At 38.8% G+C, this 19232-nt stretch overlaps 1 protein-coding gene across 1 annotated transcript in view; it reads right to left on the bottom strand.

Moving 5' to 3' along the window:
- EPHA6 (EPH receptor A6) overlaps positions 1-19232 on the bottom strand; it is a gene marked incomplete at its 3' end in the record, with an annotated part of 381057 nt that overhangs the window by 289669 nt on the left and 72156 nt on the right. The window contains exon 3 of the mRNA XM_082277981.1: positions 1979-2642. Within this exon, the coding sequence (XP_082134107.1) occupies positions 1979-2642 (664 nt within the window). The remainder of the gene's footprint in view (positions 1-1978; positions 2643-19232) is intronic.

Genomic DNA, 19232 nt, shown 5'->3' with positions numbered 1-19232 from the left:
GACATAAACCTTCCACTCATGGTTTATACACTGCAGAGTAGGAACTACTGAAATTAAATTGTGCTCTTTAGTTATGAAAGCATCTCAAGCAGTTGGGCTTACCTTGGGCATGACATTCAAAAAGCAATGCAAAACAAATGTACTCTGAAAAACTGTCAGAAAAAAATAACACACATATTTAGATTCATTGTTGAAGATTAAATGGACAACACCAACCTATGAAAGTTACTTCAAAACATGTGGAAGCTCTATTAGATTGGAATTCTCTAAAATAGTAATTCGTAATTCTTAGGGCAAATAGTTAAAAATACGCAAAAACTTGTGGCTTTGGGTACTCCATTTCAGCAGATCAAGCTGCCAATTGAACAAACCAGTGGAGTCAATGCACTGCAGAAAACATTTCTGGCAGACTTTGGCTGCTGGCTATATTGCTCATGTACAGATCTAGGGTATGACTCACTTGCGTAATGGACAGGAATTCATTCAGCATTAAAGTTTCAGAGAAAATCCTTATCCCATTAAGAGAGAAACCTTTTGACCTTATGTACAAAATTATGCTGGCTTCCAATAATGGCATTGTCAACATGGTATCTTTGCAACGAATGTATTTTGATAATTAATGCCAGCAAGCTCAGACAACAAAGTGAATTTCATTTTCTGATTACAGTGCATAGTGCTTTTAATGCTATTATCCAAGGTTGCTGTGCAGCTTGCGTAACACCATCCAATCTGAGAAACTCTTGAGCAAAATAGCAGAGTCATTTGTGGAAAGGATGCATATGGACTTTCCCTCTCCCTTTTTGCTACGAACAAATGTTGGATCACAGCAGACAGCCTCAGCAGCCACTGAGATTTCATTCTTTACAACCACCACTACAGAAAAAACCACCTTATTCTCAAGTCATTTTGAAACTATTATGGACAGCGCAAGAGAATACACAAAGTACATATGACAGTATAGGGCTTCTCCTGAAAATTAAAAAAAAATGAGAAATTGAACAATTTTGAGGAATGAGACAACTCATAGAAAAATTAAAATAATTTATTAAAACCAGAAAAATTGAAAAATTACAAAAACTAGAAAAATATAAAAATTTGGGATCCTAGTGGCTCAGGAGGTATGCCCCAGGAGCGCAGGGATTTGAGATCTTCAGGCTTAGACAGCACTGGACCTCTGGTGGAAAAACTTGCAGTGCTGGGCTGACTTTTAGCTAATCCAAAAGTCAAGGAAAAACTATTAAAAGCTCCTTAATAGGAGTAAGGCTTTAACACCCAGCACGGGCACCCACTACATCTAATCTGCAGTGATCTGCGCTTGCTCTGAAGCGTGCCTCGTTGTTTCATAGTGCCTTTGCTCCGCCCCAGTCCGCCCACAGCCCGCCCACAGCACACCCCTTTGGTCCCAAGTGATTGGTGCTTCCCTTTTGACAGATCATCTCTGTCTACCAATAGCTCGTCGTTGTCAGGGGGGTAGTAAGAGCTGAAGCAAGGGTGCTAACATGCCCTCATTAAGATTCAGGTTGCCAGGGAGCTTGCCTGCAGAATAAGGGCTATGGGTCTAAAAATAGCTGTTGGCTGTTAGAAACTGGGGTTTTGGAGTTGGTCCTGGGTCTAAGGTGCAAAGTAGAAACCCTTAAAAAAAATATTAAAATACATCTAATACATCTTAAAACATTTGTAAAAGTATACAGTGAACATGGGAAAAATAACTTGTAGTGTACAAGTGGCTTAAAGTTTGAAAAGGGGTTTTAACTGGGAAACTTTTAACTGGCGGATTTTTAACTGGGAATGTTGCAAATAAACTGCTTTGAACCATTTAGAACACTAATAACAGAACTTGATTTCTGTACCTGGGCTGATGGGTTAATTTTAACATTCAATTAAAACATATTTAACTCAAAATTAACTAATTAAAGCACTTAACATGCAAAGACCAAGCTAATTAGGGATTTCATGTATGACAACAATGTTTTCTTACCATGGCAGGAACCATCCAGTTCTTCATATCCCACACTGCAGATGCATCGTCCCAGAGGCACCAGCCAATCCCCATCTGCCCCGCAGTACAACTTCGGGGTGTCCCGTTCCTCAGCACTCTTCACACAGGAGCCCCGCACTTCCACCAGCGAGGAAGAATCCACCCTTGGAATGGTGTCAGGGAACACGGCCAAATTACGGACCGTGAAAGGGCACTTCTTGTAATAGACACGGACTGACACCAAAGCAATGCATGCTCCAATGTCCTGAAAAGCAAGATAAAATCCCTTCTTGTTTATGGGCCCAACTTCACGAACTTCGGTGTTGAGTTTGAGGATGCGGTCGCCCAAGTCCATCTGGGTAAAGCTCTCATCAGCAGCTATAGTATCAATTTTAGTGTACTGGTTTGGCTTGAATTTTACTCCATGAGGCTCATCTGACTCCATGTAGTAGAGATTGAAGGTTTCCTTGCAGGTCCCCAGCACCCACGGAATGCTGTTGCAGTCCCTCAGGGTGAACTTCATCTCCACGTAGATTTTCTGTGCAGCGTCGCGGGAGACCCAGTTCGTTTGCAGCCAGTTGTTCTGGTTGGGTTCCATCACATTGCACACCTGGTAAGTATGAATGGGACGGTTGTGTTCATCCATTTCAGTTATGGCATCCCACTGGAAAGGAAACAAAAGTGTTTGAAAACCAGGAAAAATATGTATTGGGCATATGCATACACACGTGCCCCAAGTATATGCATCTATGGCTTAATTATGAAATTAATTACTTCAAGTTTAGTGGAATGACAGTAGTTAAGAGAAGGTAACTACAGAACACTACACAGGTTTTATTTCAGAAACTCCACAGTGATTCTGTATAATAATGATGTCTCTATTAATAGAAAGATTAAAAAATGACTGGGGCCTAGCAGAAAAAGAAATACAGGCTGTATTTATATTTTTATATTGATATAAAATATATGAATATATCTAAGGCTCACCAAATGCTTATTACATAATCAGATACTCCAAAATATTACTAACATCCCAAAAATAGCTTCGATATATCTGAATCAACTTTCTACTAAGCAGTCATAATATCAATGTAGCACTAGAGAGAGGTTTTCTTATCAAAACACAGAACTATTTATAGTTCTGTATCCAAAAATATTGCACCGGAAGTTTTAGCTTGGCTTTTAGATGTACTGATCCATCAAGGTACAAGCAGCAGAAAACAAACAAAACAAGAACCAAAACCAACCAACATTAAAGTCACATTAAAAGAACACATCACGTGCTGTATTCTCCAGAGGTCTCAAAAAGAAAAAACGAACCAAAAAACCCATCACACATCTCCCCACTACACCAAACAGAATTAAAGAGTAGGTAGGTGGTTTAAAAACCATAGTTTTTAAAATACAGATCAACCTTCCAAACTGGCATAGGCCATCTTAAAGCAAGCCTCAACATGCTACTGTCTCAAAATTATTAAGGAAGAAAAAAAAATATCCAAAATATCCTCCTCTTACCAGGAGATTCTCTTCAGAAATATTTATATATTCACTCTGAATCAGTATCTCAATTTGAACTTGGAAATTAAAGCCCTAAAGTTAGCTGTTAACCACACAATTAATACCATAAACCTATTTTTCTGTAGGAAAGTAAAGGCTCAGCACTTCAATAAGTGGTTTCAAAGAATAAAACAAAATGGATTGATCAAACATGGTCAGTGCTTTAGTTCATTCAAAGCAGATCTCTCACGCTGTGCGCCTGGGCCTTTCCACTGTGCTCCCACATAGCCTGCTGACATCTCCTATTTTAGATAAATTCCTCTTTGGGCAAGAAGAATGTTTAAAATGTGCAAAATTGTATAATAGAACTAGTAGTCTGACCATCCCACATCTAAAATACTTGGAAAAAAGGTTAACACTGAGCATCTCAACCAAGCCACTGCACTGGGCCATGCTGGGTAAGGTACAGTTCTAAATACAGCACACGCTCCTAGGTACAATCCTAGATACTGAGTGCTATCAAGGTGACTTCCACCTCCCCCAAAATGTCACTTTCCGTGACTGAGAAGTCTGACAGAAGTCACTCTGTGATAGTCTCTGACATGGACACAGTCTCCCTGCATGAAATACAATCTGCTTTACCTTTTACCTGAGTTTTGCATTTCTCTTCTGATAAAAACAGTCAGAAAAGCCAACAGTTGAATTCAGTGCAGCCAACAAAAAGCTAAACAATTTATCAAACACACACTGGTTTTATTTTGGGTGTATGTCATATTATAGCTCTTATTTAATCCAGTTACAAGTTCTTATAAACAGTCGTGAAAAGCTTCAAAACCAAATGAGCAGAAGCATCTCACTGGTGATGTTTGCATAGGGATGTGATGCTCCCCCCAAAATCCCTGACCTGATAGGCACAAAAGCTGGCAGGAGCTGTCTGGCTTAGTCAAGCTGACAGTTCAGACCTCCTTCAAACTTCAGCCGTCCCAATGTGCTGCTTTACTTTCAAAAACTTTTGATTACAGTCCTTTCAGATGAGGAAAACCTCTGCTAATGTTGACAGAAGCAGCAGCATAAAGCTAATTCTTACACCTGGAGTTCTAGGATTTTTGGGAGAGACATGATAAAAACATGGTTTGGAGGAAGGACTTCAAAATTCTATTAATAAGCAACAGCATGGCTAAGAGGCTACATTTTACATAAAGCAGGAGTAAGTCACTAAAATAGAAGAACGTACAATTTGAAGATTGTAGAGAGAAGAGTCCAAGATTACTAAACACATCCGGGTACAAAATATCAGATTAGGCTACAAACCACACTGGGATTTTAGTTAAAGTCTCAGCTGTTTCCGTATCTGTACAATCTACTTCACAACCCCCATTTTGTTTTTAAACTTCACTAACATCCAACAGCTGTACAAAGAACACAATTAAGAGCAAATTATGTAACTTTAATCTGTGTTAGCTATGTAATACTGAAATCTATTTTCATTGATTCCAATTTTTTTAAATTCTATTTTAAACCAAAACACTGGAGACTTAAAATTAGCAAGAGCCATTTAGTACATATCAGTAGTGAAAGCTGTTCCAATTAACAGGGGTAGCTATATCAAGAAATTGAAACTGTCCATTTCCTAATGAGCTGATATCGAGGCAAACATCACATGTAGAGAAAGACACCTCTCCCACAAGCTGTCACACTGATGGATTAACACTGGGTTCTTCATCTCAGGTAACAGTTACTGAGGTACCAAGCCCAGCAGCAGTTTGGTAACCTGGGATGGCAGTTTTAGAATCTTGCACACCTCATTTTAAGAGAAAAGGGGGGAGTGGGGACACTGGTTACTTAAGCCCATACCCTCACTCACCAGTTTATGGGAGAAACCACCTGCTCTTACAAATTTTACTCCATTTATATGCTAAGCAAGAAAGTTCCCTCCCCTTTCTCCTTATCATTTTACTCAAAGGATAACTCTCTAAAAATGAAGGGTTCTGCATCTACATATACCTAACCAGTGTCCCTTAGCTCACCTCTAAATAAGAGAAGGTTGTGGCAAACTTAACATCAACATATTTGGATATCAGGCACACAATGGCACCCCTGGGTAAAATATTCTACACAAATCATTTGTTGTTGAGCAAAGCATGGGGATAAGCACTGGCTTTCCATGCAGAGAACTGATGGAAGAAGTTGTGCCTGAAAATATCATGGGATGGGAAACTAGGGGACAAAACCTGCTGTCTTCAGCCATTCCACATTTTACTACCTGCTAAGAAGACACAACTGTTTAGGCAAATCCTCAGTGGTAATAAGTCTTATTTCTTATCTGGCAACAAAAGGAAGGTTTCCACTCTAAACTGAGGAACAAAATACACAAGGTTCATGGTAGACTTGGCTTCAGCAAGCGAGGTAATTTCAGAAATGGAGTTGTCAGCTACTTCTTACACACAAACATAGGCTGACATTTGAAAATTCAGTGAACCTGAACTGTAGAAGTGCAATATTCTGACATATATATCCCTCATTTCCCACAAACACTCACTTGAGACAGCTCAGGTCACTGTTAAAGTCCATCCTGTTAGAAGGGATGGACTGTGTTTGTCATACAGAAATGCTACTGTCCTGAAAAACAGTCTGAAGAAAGTTGCAAGTGTGTCCACACAGCTCATGTACCCAAAAACAATTAAATAAACATTTCCTTACTTCTCACATCCAGTGAGGATAAAAAGAATGCACACAGTGTTTTCTCCAAACTGATCCTTTTTTTTTTTTTTTTTTTGTTACCCCACTAAATGGTTTACTACTTATTTAGGTCATCCCAGATCTCAGCTGGGAGTCACCTAATGAAATCTACACATGTAGAACACACTCAGCTGTTCACTCCTGACAATTTTATAGGTCCCATTTCCATGGAAACAAGCTGAACAGTAAAACTAAAGGGAGTTTTAGAAGTTTTTAAAAATTCCCTTATACTAATCTCCAGCGAGATGATCTTCATAAAAATGAGATCAGAAAGGTCTAAACGAGGAAACACCAGAAGAGGACCTGCACTTGGTATGCACAGCTGCCATCTGAGATGCACATTTACACATCTTGCTGCTGTGGTGACATTCAGGCAAAACCACCTACACACTACATAACTACAGAACTGCAGAAAAAACAACTTATCTCAAATGAACATACCTAGGAAATGAACTTTTTAAGGCACAGGTGGCATTTAAGATGACATTGAAAACAGCAAGACTAAAGAATATTTAAAAGAACTACAGAATTGCTGTAAGTTGAAGGTATCAAGCTGTATTTTCCCCCATTCCCACTAACTCATTTTTCTTTGCCTTCACTTTTCCCAAAAATCTACAATTCTGTATGTGAAAACAGGTGCTCAGACCCCCATAGACAAGTGATAACACTGAACTCACAAAATGGGCCTATTTAAAAGGAAGAAAAACCAGACAAAATTCCCCAGCTATTTGTATGTGTCTTAGCAAGTACCAGTTGATGTAGCTAGCAAAATAAAACAGCAATTGAACTACTTATGTTCTTATATTTAAAATTGAGGTGACAAAGTTGCTTAGGGAATGAATAGCAACACATAGCACACTTTTATTAGCTCTGTAGAACTAAAATGACAATTCACAATGCAGGTTTAGAGGAAAATGTGACATCTGTTTGCTACATAGACACAGAATATGAGAGTAGAGGGCAAACCCCTCAATCTGTGGAAGTAAACATGATTAAAAGGAAACAACAAAATCAGAATTGAACAAATAAGAAATACTTAGAGCAATATAAACAAGAGAATACAGAAGAGAAAGTTGTTCATGCACTCAAAATAGAAATCCAAAAGTGACTCATTTTCTGGTATTTACATGAAGCACTGAACAACTGAGATGAGCTGCTCCAGGTGATCCAGCTCTGCTCTGAAACTCTTCTGGTTCATATAAATGTTTTCTACAGGCAAGCAAGACCAAGATTTGGTGAGATTTGGGGGATGAACCATGGAATTCAAGCGAGACCAACTTCAGATACATGAAACAATTGACCCTCACTTGGGGATTAGCCAGCATAGGACTTTGGGATCAGTAGGGAAAATAAGACAACCCTGCTCCAGCTTTTGGAGAGTGAATTGTCGCTGTTCCAGAAGGAAAGGGCATCAGAGGTCTTGAACAAAGAACTTTGTGCACCTACTAGAAAATATCAGTGTGACAAGTAACATATTTACATCTCAAAATACATACTTGGATGTAGGGCTCAGGCTAGTGAGGCAATCAATTTATTTGACTGACCAAAATTTAGGCAGGAATATGATAATGCACCAGTGAAAACGTTACCCACAGAATGATGTTCCTACTGTTGGGGTATGGCAGAGAAATTATAAAACAGAAGGCAGAGAGAATAATACATCATTCCTTCCATAACAGATTATTAAAAAGTACATTCAAAAAAGATGTACAGAAAAATGTGAAGAAAACCCAAAAGAATTCATACATATATGCATACATAAGAAGGCTATTTATTATGAACTGAAATATAATTGAAACCAGCCACTACTATATAAAATACCTTTGTTGCCAGCACTCTGGAACAAGACCATTGTTTCCCTGAATGCATTATTGACTATAAAAGACTCAATGACTTGCCCCAAGGATCTGCAAGGACAGTGTGCCATGCTGTAATTTGCTTTTTAAATGAGAGACACTAGTAACACCTCACAATTCAGTGGTGAAAAGTGCTGCTGATCACCTTTCCAGGGGCATCTTATCCCTTTTGTAATGCAACACTTCCAATGGATTCAGAACTGAGTGGAAAGTGAGAGCAGAAAGTCTACACCCTTTCAAGATACTACAGCTCACTACACTTAACCCTGCTGTGTGCCCTTCAAAGATCTGCCAGTGCACTGTCTCTGGTACCTGTGACAGAGGCCTGCTCTGCTGGCCTCTGTCTTACAAAAGAAATAATAATAAAAAATACATAACCCGGTGGTTTTATGGGTATCTGCTACCAGAATAAAGCTGTGTCTAGCTAATAACAATAGTTGTGTGGTACATTTGGCTGCCAGCAGCTGCAGAACCTGATGTGATAAAACACAGAATAATGCTGATGCTGGGAGGGCAAGGGGAACAAGAGCCCAGCAATCCTCACTTGGCTGAGTGAGATTTACGGGATTAACCAAGAATATCTGAAGAAGCAATGTGACAGCTCTAAACATCAACACACGTGCTGAAACACAGGGGTCTGCTATGGAATAAGAGATATGTTAGAAGCAAGTTTAGTCACTCAACAGAACCATAGACTAGCTTGGGTTGAACGGGACTTAAAGATCATCCATGGGCAGGGACACCTCCCACTAAACCAGATTGCGCAGAGTTCCATCCAACCTGGCCTTGAACACTTCCAGGGTTGGGGCACCCACAACTTCTCTTCCTAATCACCCTCACAGGAAATCCAATCTAAACCTGCCCTGTTCCAGTTTAAAGTCATTCCCCCTGTCCTATCGCTACATTATTAAATGTAGTAATAAATTAGTAAATATGATTAGTAAATGAAGTATGTCATGACTTAAAATACATAAGTGTAAATGCTTATACTTCCTTATAATTGGAATAAGACAAACAAGGACTAAGAAATAAATTACAACTACAAAATAACTAAATCAAAGTGTAGGTATAATCCAATCAAGCTCCAACAAGCATTAGCTGTTTATCAGCAGAAGACAAATTTGCTGCTGTGTTGCTTTGTTTCCTAAGTATGGGGAGCTGCAGCAATCCTGGATCTGTCCTTCCCAGCACCTCGTACACTCAGTAACTGGAGCAGAATGTTACAACACTGCTCAGTGAAGCCACTGGGTACTTTGGTAATGCTGCACAGTAGCTGGCTGCATCAGCTATGTGGCCTGGGGGACCTTGCTGGCTCTCCAAAATAGCACAGATAATGTTGTGGTAAATGTTCATGTGTCCTCAGGTATTTAGAAGCACAGAAAAACAGTCTGAAGGAAGCTTTAAGAAAACAAAACAAAACAAAACCCACCCCAAATAACAAACCCTGAGCAATCTCTACATTTCTAGCTTAGGAATTTCTACCAATTCAGAGTTTGCCTGTTAATCTCATTCAGGTGTTTGTGAGCAGCCCTGTGGTGTCACATCACCACTGCATTGGCTCTGACTCACCAAGCCCCTGGGTACCCAAGCAGGTCCACAAACTTCCCTCCTGCCAGACCTGCACTTCCCATGAACTTCAACCCTGCCAGTTGGTCTGGCCTGCTGGGAAGCCGCAACATCATCAGGGCAGGCAGAGATACTTGGTAGATTTTCTCAGCCCTCAGTTTGTGAGCTGACCTTGTCTGCCCCAGGATTTAATGCACATACTGAGTCAAATGCCTGCTTTTACCACTTAAACCCTTCAAAAATTGTGCATTGCATCACATCACAAATCTGACTTCAATGCACAAATTTCCAAATATTAGTTCTGTTTTACTTGCTTTCCCAGCTTTGGATCTACAATTCTGACATCTGAAACTCCCCTTCAGCAGCAGGAAGATTTTTTTGCCTTTACCATTCCAAGCAGTAGAGTTTTAAGTGAATAGCACAGAATTCCAGCACACCAGTGGTCCTGGCTATGTGCACCCACAAAGAAGGCTGTGACTCAGAGCTTCCCATTTTCATTTCCTCAGTCACTCTGGGGAAAAAAGCATTTCAATACCACCGATGGCAGAAATTGTATAAACACCTTCTGAAGTTCCAGGTTTTCCCACTGAAAAGCAAAGGATCTCAGGGTTTTTTTTTAATGTGAGCATTGGCATATTTAAATTCCTGCAATTAGCAAGCAGTCAATGAGGTTAATATGGATGAAGTGAAACCCAGAATATCTGTCCACTTTTCCATCTTTCCCCATTTTTTCTTAAGCCTACTTTCTTTAAAAAGAAGAATAAAAAATCCTGCCTTTTCTACTTCTTGAGTTCATGCTAGTCCATCAGTGGTTCTAATTGAAGCTATAAAAATGGAAACAATTAAAAATAATAATTACATAAAGCAGCTATGTAAGGCTTTTCATCTGTGGAGTGCTTTATAAACACTAACACGTTAATTCAGGCTAAGACATAAAACTAAAGAAGCAAAACTAAAGATATGAAGAGGAAGGTGAAGTGACAGATCAGTGATTTTTGCCAGCATGCTGTGTATCAGTAATGAGGAGCTGTATCAGTGTGGATGCCTTAATCTGACACTACCCACAGGAGCTGAACTGATGGAACTGCAAAGCTCCCCTGCAGCACAACTCTTCCTTTAAGTATTTACTAATGGGCTCCTTCAGAACCACTCCCCATTCCTCTCCAGCTGTTGTGCTACCAGGTGCAGTGGAGCCCGTACCTGTGGCACACATCTGGCTGAATTACCTGTTACCAAACTGCTGATGGAGAATTGAACACTTGAATCTTTCATAAATCACCTCCAGCCTCCCACCACCATCCTAACAAGTGTTATCACTATCTACAAATAAATTCATGACTTCATTTTTTCTCAAGCTACTTATCCCTTCCAGGCAGAGGATCAAAAGGGGGTAAAACCAAGATTCGAGCTATGTGACTAATTAAAGGCAAAAACTTATATTTATTGGCTCACAAGGGATCATATTGATATACTCCAGTGAAAGCCAAAAGTAATGCTATCATATCCTGCCATTTAACTGAGCCTAAAACCTCTGGAAATAAAATCTGAGAGGTGAACAGAAGAACCAATTATTACAAGTGGAGCAAGCTGAATAACATCAGTAGCAGCTCAGTTTATTTGCATGTAAATTCATAAGCTTATGTATTCCAGCTACATGCATTACAACCTTCCTCATTTTCTAGGTTAAACAGAGCCATGCCTAAAGTCTCTGCAGAATAACTTCTATTACAGGTTGCAAACATCCTTAACAAAGTGTCCAAGTGTGCTGAGAAATGAATACATAAAAATGAGAAGCCTACAGTATTTTTAAAAGGGAAAAAAAAAAGCTATCCATATGAACCTTATATACAATCTGTGAACTCAAGGGAGAAACAGAAGGGGGAAAAAAAAGGGGAAGAAAGAGAGAACAATTACCAGTGTTTTCCTGTAAGTCAGTTGGTTCATCCTTCCTATTTAATTACTTATTTACTGAGGACTTGTAAAGTAACATTGTCTCCTCAGGGAGCTGAGGCTCAGTCATACTTGTTAAAATTTCCTGGAATAACTTGCTGCCCCTTCCCCAGTGCTCCTTCCTTTCCTCCCATTTCTGAGTGCACAAATGGAGGGAGCATCAAGCTCTTAATTATCTTACACTATAAATAAGTTGGCATTAAACCCACTCCATTCACTACAGTCAAGGAGTGCATCATCAAAACAAACTCTCAGACATCTCCTCATTTCTACACTGTCCTGCATGTGAAAAGCAAAGATGTGAACTATGATAACTCCCATGCTCTTTCAGCCTCCCTCATATCATTACTCAAGTTTTCAGTTACATTAAAAACAAAGTAATTTTGTAAATCAACTTCTAGCAGAGCTAATGAGAGAAAGGAGAAAATTTCATTTGACTATATTTCAGTTTATTTGGTAGGTAGGCCAGGATATCTTATGCAGATTTGCAATCCCTTTAGGTTCACCCAAATTAGGAAAGAGCTAAAAGGTATTACTTTAATGAAGAACTTCTTATGACAAGACTTTGAGAGCTTCAGGAAGTACATTTTTCCATAGGCCTGCTGTTCAAGTTTCTGAAGGAAAATAACCTATGGAGTTTTGGAGAGAGTTACACATTTGCTTGCTCTATTTTCAGTTCCCAGTTTTCTTAGAACACCACAATCTCCCCAAGATATGTGGAACAAGTTCTGGCTTTCCAAAATGATCTTGTTTGTAACACAAAGCAACACAAACATGTGGCACTCTGAGCTCAGAGCACGTCCTGATCAAGGAGATACCCAAACATATGTTGATCATTTTTAGCTCAATTTAGTGCTTAATTATTTTCTTTTACCTTTTGGAATCAAGCATAATTATCCTTTTATTTTTGAGATACTGCAGCTGCAAGAGCAGCACCAGATTTCAGTGTTTAAGCATAGTAAGACTTTTTGCACCCAACTGAAACCTAGAACTTTATTTGGAACCTACTGTAGATAAAAATCACTGCAGCTGGTGAGGGGCAGTCATGGAACATCAACAAGAGGTCAAATTAGATGTCAGGTTCTTTTGTAGTTTACCAAAAGATTACACCTTGCACATTTATCTTCCAGAACTTTCTCTGTTGTCACAACCAACTTGACCCTAGGAGAGCAATGCTTTATTAAGTTACAGCTGAACACAATTGTTGAGATGTTGGTCCAATGCCTCTAGTTAATATATCACCTGCCAGCAGGATGTCCTTTTAAAGGAAAAGCCATTTATGTTTGTCATTTCAGAGCAGTAAAAAGAAGAAAAAGATTTCTTGGCATATGTCCTCACAGGGTATTTTTTTCATGAAGGACATTACAAGTTTGGGTTTTTTTTAAACCAAACAGTGCTACATCTCTGAAGGTCTTCACATATTTATTTAAAATAGTCCCATGACTTTCTGGTCTAAGTATGAAACACTGAAAAAAGCTTTCAAAAATTTGGATTTATATAATTGAAAAAACGCACACCAAAAGTAATCCATAGTTAAAGAATGTTACTAAATCTTTAACCTCTTTTCTGTAGAATGAGCTAAATTTTTGCTAAGAAACTGCTATTCTTTAGGGTTTTTGTGTTATTAAAATGATGCCTTTAACAGACCTCCCAGTTTTCTACAATGCAAATGTTGGAGTATTCACAGGGCCAGGGAAGAAGGCAGCACAACTCAGATTTGAGAGTTATGAATTGAATGTCAATCCTGTAAAATTAGGAGGTTAGACAAGAACCAAAAGTCCAGGAAAAGGGAAGAAGCCAACCTGATGCTCAGTTTTTATCTTCCTATTCCTCTCTTAGTCCAAGAGCTGTCCTGGGGACCACAACTATGACTACATCCAACCATCATTTTCTGAGGCAAAATATTTATCACACAGTTATAAATAGTTGTCATCAAATTATTCAATATATGATAATCATTTAGTAGTTTTCTGACATTGATACATTATTGTTTACTTTTTCTTACTGCTCAATATTAACGATAGAGAAATGCAATACTCCCAGTTCCCTGAAAATTTCCTTACCAGCTTATGATCAAATTGGAAATCTGAGTTTTGCAACTCTTAGCAACAGAATGGAAAAGTCATCAAGGAGCAACATTTCTCCCTTTTTATGACATGACCTTGCAACCTTCAAAGCTTTGACTCTTTTACATTTCCATATTTGGGGCAAGCTCTTGGAACACACCATCCCTACAAACCCTGATTATACCAGAGAGAAAAACGGGAGCCTTTAAGCAATGAAAAAGCTGTAGGATCCATGGTTCCATACAAAGAAGCAAGGGACTGAGGCTGCTCAAGAAGGAAGACAATCCAGAGACAGAAGAGAACCCTATGATGACAGACAACACACATCAATTGGTCATCCCTTAACCATATTTTTGTCCTCTTCATCAGTCCCAACCATAGAGATTGGAATAGACAGTCAATGAGGATGCACCACTGACTGAAACAAACTGTTTCTATCAATTTAATGTACAAATAGCTGTATTATTTCTGCTGCATAGCATTTGTTATGTACAGCCACATTAAGTACACATTTTTCTTACATACCACTTTTTCAATACAAAGCTTTGACTCTCATGAGAACACCTCTCAAGACTTCTGCCCTTATTTATCACATTTGAGAGGCTTACATATGAAAACCCATTAAATTATGTTATCTGCTAATCACAGTCTCATAATCACTTTCATTGAAATTACATGCCTGCAAAAATAAGAATTTTCTTAGAGCACAGTGTGCTGAATTCAAGTCCTCTCCCACCCACCACTGCCCCAACACAGTACAACTCTGCCCTAATTATTCTTATTCTTCTCTCCTGCTGAAACATGAGATGAAGGATAGTTAGAAACAAAAATGTCTTGTAAATTGACACATGTAGAATATTGACCTGCAAGCCTTTCTCCAATTTGCAGAGTTCTTTCTTGAAGCAGATGTGTTAAAATAAGCAAGCAGAGTCTTGTGTGTGCACCTATTTCCTAATGAGATCTGACACAATAATTAGCATTCAGCAACTGGGTGTAGTTTAATATACTTCCCTTCTCGTTTCTATCCAACTTTACAAAAGTTTCATTAATCTTTGCCACTAACAACAGGAAAGAAATAAAATGGGTGTAACAGCACAAGTCACAGCACTTCACAATCTGCACTTTTATTTCAGTTCCACTACTCAATCCTGGTTTCTGAAAACAACCAGGCGACTTTTTAAAAAGGCCAATTAGACAGTTCAGGTAATCTAGGTATGCTCAAATTCACCTTTCAGAGTTGCTGGAGATTAGAAACATTAGACTGAATTTTTGGGACAGCCTGTGATTTTGATGTGGAAGGGAAGAGCACCACAGTTGACAGCAATCGCTTTTTACATGCTCTGATGAGTTGCTACATTGCTCATTGTTCTGGCCACAGCAAGAAATACTTAATCTTAGCATTGTAAATACAAAACCAGGAGATGAGTAACCAAAACAAAAGACAAGCACAGAATGAACTGTCAGCTTTGATGTAACACTGGTGGAATTTAAACAGAAAAAGGAAAATTGTACTAAAGCCTCAAGCTGACAAAGCCACAATAAATACACATGAAGGAATTAAAAAACTTCAAGAATAGGGTCTAATCTTTTTGTTCCCTTCACAGATGAAATAAAGTTTTGTCTATGAATTGAGATTTCTAAGTCCAACTTTGTATAGAAAACACTTAAATTAGGCATAAATCATCACTATAACTTCACATATTTCATAATTCTTTGCCCTGTGTGTGTATTCCTGCATCAACTTCATATATGCAAGAGAGGCACTTAGACCCAGGATTAGAAAGGAATAAAAAAATTACTAAATATTTCAAATGAAAGTCACTTAAAGCAGCTTTTACCTGATAGGGGAGACGTATTTGCTATACTCAAACGCATTTCCACCAAGAAAACCATCTGTGCTACAAATGAATGTAACAGTACAAAAACCAAAACATGAGTCCCTTACACATAAAACAACAGCTTTTGAGCCAGCTCAGGTGATTCAGAGGCTCTGGTTGGAAGCTTAAGTAAATGCAGGGCTAAAAATGTGAGGAGAAAACCACCCTAATTAAACTAGGGACTACACTTCTGGCATGTTTGAAATCAAGGACTTAACTTTTTATATTGTCTTTACCCATGCTTTTTTCCTCCCACCAGCTTCACAAAACATCATTTAGATTTCAGCAGGTCATCTAGAAGGTAATCCTACAAACTCTGTTGTGCAGAAACTTTTTGTTGGCTTTTTCTGTTGACCAGACTTGCCTTGCTGAACTTAGCAGATACTTAGAACCAGGTGATGTACCTATGTAAAGTTATGCTATTTTAAATGGTGCTGTCAAATGTTAGAAACTGTACAGATTCTTGCTTTTTCCAGCAATTTATTTTCCCAAAGAATACTTGGCCTTTAAAATTGCTGTTCTGCTGAAAAGCTGCACCACAACACCAACAATTATGCTATAGTGTCACGAATCGATAGCGCTGCATGCAATATTTAATACAAACTGAGACCCATGAGCCTGCTCTTTTAGCTTTTAAAAGTCAAGTTTTTGCTCACTTGCAACATTTTATTTTAAAATGGCAATTATACTTAAAAGAAACAAACTGCTCCAGTAATCTTTGGTAATACTGATAAGGCAGGCTTCAGCCCAAATAAAGTCTTAAGAAAAATCACAGGAGCACTAGAAAGACAGATCTAGGCAGCTCACCCATTTTTAACCTTTTTCATAAGTGTGCTTGTGCCATTTAAAGTTTCTTTACACCAAATGCAAAGTGTATTACAAAACAGTATTTTAATCTTAGAGAGGATTTTTTAATCTAAGTATGTTCTTTTTCATGTAATTATAGAAGAAACAGTAAAATAACTGGGGGGTTTGGAGGGTGGAGAAAAGGCAGGAACAGTGAAAAGCCCCAGGTGCTTCAACATCCTATCCTGAGCAGTGACCACTGGTAGAGTCATTGAGAAATTTAAGAACTGGGTAGGGCCACTAATCCGGAATACTCCCCAAGCTGTTATCTTCATAATTTTTTTCCAGGCTCCCCTGCCAAACCAAAATTACAACCTGAAACCACAGTAAAGTTTGAGAGGAAAAGGGGAGAGACAGGGGAGGGGAGGGGAGGGGAAAAAAAGAAAAATAGGGAAAACAGAACACAAGAGCCTTGATTTGGCTAGATGGGAGAAACAGATAAATGCATAGCTGAATCTCATCTTTTTCCAATTCTGCCCTCATCTACCTGGTTAAGCAATGATGAATAGTAGTGAACAACTGTCCCAGGAACATCTTTTCCACATGGTATTGTCACTGTACTCCCATGTATTTGTCTAGAAAAAACCTCTTTATGAAACAGCAAATACAACCAAAAATGGATATTCTAAATCAGAGTTGTTTCCCAGGCATACTGGGAAGTAAAAGAAAGTCTGATCCGTTCTGTCTTTATTTTTCTGTGCAAAAGACAACACACTAACACTTTTGTGCTGTAGTATCTTCATATGCAAGTTCCTGGCCCAAGGTGGCTTAGGAAACATGTAATGTACCTAGAACTAATAAATATTTTCAGATTTGTGCTGCTTTTGACTTCCCTCTCTGTAACATGTTTTCCACCACACAGCCTTGCCCTTAACATTTTGGGTAGGGGTGTCACAACTCTTCACAGCAAGAACATGAGGTTTCTAGGCCTCTCCATACACATAAAATTAAGATCAGCTACATTAAATGAAAATTAGCGTTTCCTGTGGCATTTCACTGTTGATGAGGGTGCAAACAGTTGGCATGCATCTGTCCCCATACAAGCACAGTTTGTATGACCAAAGGTTTGAACAAGAATTTCTGAATTCCAAGGATGAAACACAGTGTTTGTTTCAGCAATAAGTTCTGGCCCATTTTCTGCCCTCAGTTTTCAAAAAGCTCAGGAATTTATGTCTACCAGAGCCTCCCAGTGGTGTCTGACATGACCCCCATCAAAAGAACCCCAAAAAAACCAAAACACAAAGAGAGTGAAGGACAAAGGACCCTCACTCTGGCTGCACAGACATGCACAGGTAGCACCAGCAGATGCTGAACACCAGAACTGCCCTGTGCTGAGCTGAGAGAGGCTACCTGGTGTTTTTAATTAAAATGCACTCAGCTGAAAGTCATTAATATTGCCAGGGAAAGAAAAACAACCTTTACTCTGCTGGACACGGGTGATAAAGTTTGGGGGGGTTTAACTTGCTGAGCTCCATCTGTGAAGGTGAGGAGGAAGGTAAGTGAAGAGAGCATTGCAGCTCTGTTTTGTGGGCCCTGTGGCTGCACATCATTCCACCCCGAGCTCCACAAGCTCAATCACAGATTTTATTACAAGATCACATCTTTTATTTTTTTTTCTCCTTAGAAGTTAACATTACTTACTTTCCATAATAGAAGGATGGCTATAAAAATGTAAATTTAAGGCAGGCCATCTAAATAGAGCACACTTAACTTCAGCACACCAGGCAGGACTAATCTTGCAGACCTCTGGCAATTTAAATTCTGACAGTGTAAGAAAACTGCAATTGATATTCTGCATAATGAAACTAAGCAGAGGCATCAGTATTCTGATGCAGACTGGGAAAAAGGTAAAGACTTTTATTTAAAAGTTGTATTTCTCAGTTCAGTCTTTTAGTAAAAATGCTTTATTCATATGTAAAACATACTGAGAGAAAAAAATCATCTCACTGTTAAAAATAATTATTTACCACTCTTATTTGTAATGGATTTGCCTGGGGCAAAGGGCTGTCAGTGCACACCTGCAGCTGCTCCTTATGACTACAAGGAATGTCTCTCAAAGTGAATCCACAGAAATTTTCTTTAATGTTCAACAGCCACAGAATCTACCTGGAATTGCACCTGCATTTCCCCCCTCATTCAAAATTATGGTGTCCTCCACACTGCAACCTGTAAAGATTATAATTACCAGTTTTGAAATGTTTAAAACCCAAGAAACATGCAAATAAATGTTAGTTCTTATACCATTCTTGCAGTTTAAATTTTTTTATTACTAATAAAAAATTATTTGCTCAAGTTTTGTAAAAACTGGGAAAGAAAGATGGAGTCTTCAAATGTGAGAGTTTCAAGTAATAGAAATCTGAAAACACTGCACTAAAAGACAGATGTGTGTCATATTCTCTAATTCTTTATTGAGGTGATGTGGCAACAGGACAGCAGCAATGTTTTGAAAGCTAGAAGAGTAATTTGGGAGTGAAGAGCCCAAGTAGGAAATACTGGTTAGGAAATACAGATAGTCCTGCTCATGCTGCCAAACTCCTCTGGAGAAACTGGGCAATACATTTAACCTCTTTGTGCTCCAGTTCTCCCCTCAGCTGAAACCAGAATGCTTCAGGTCAGTCTGCAAGTACAGAGAGGTGCCTTGAGGACCATAAATCCACACCATCAGACAGAAAACAAGTACAAGAGCAACAGGAAAGCCAGAAAAATCCAAGCAATGGTATAGTTAGGGGAGTTTTTCAAAGAAATCTTAGAATATTTAATATTTACAGATCTCTACTAGAGCTCAATTTTTCTTAAGCATAGATATCACAAAAAACAAACAACAAATCTGAGACTCCAAAGACATGAATTGTGCTGA

Source organism: Coloeus monedula, assembly GCF_965178545.1.
Source record: "Coloeus monedula genome assembly, chromosome: 3".
In the NCBI taxonomy this organism is placed as follows: Eukaryota; Metazoa; Chordata; class Aves; order Passeriformes; family Corvidae; genus Coloeus; species Coloeus monedula.
The sequence above is the reverse complement of the archived record's forward strand: the minus strand, read 5'-3'. Positions and strand labels throughout refer to the sequence as shown.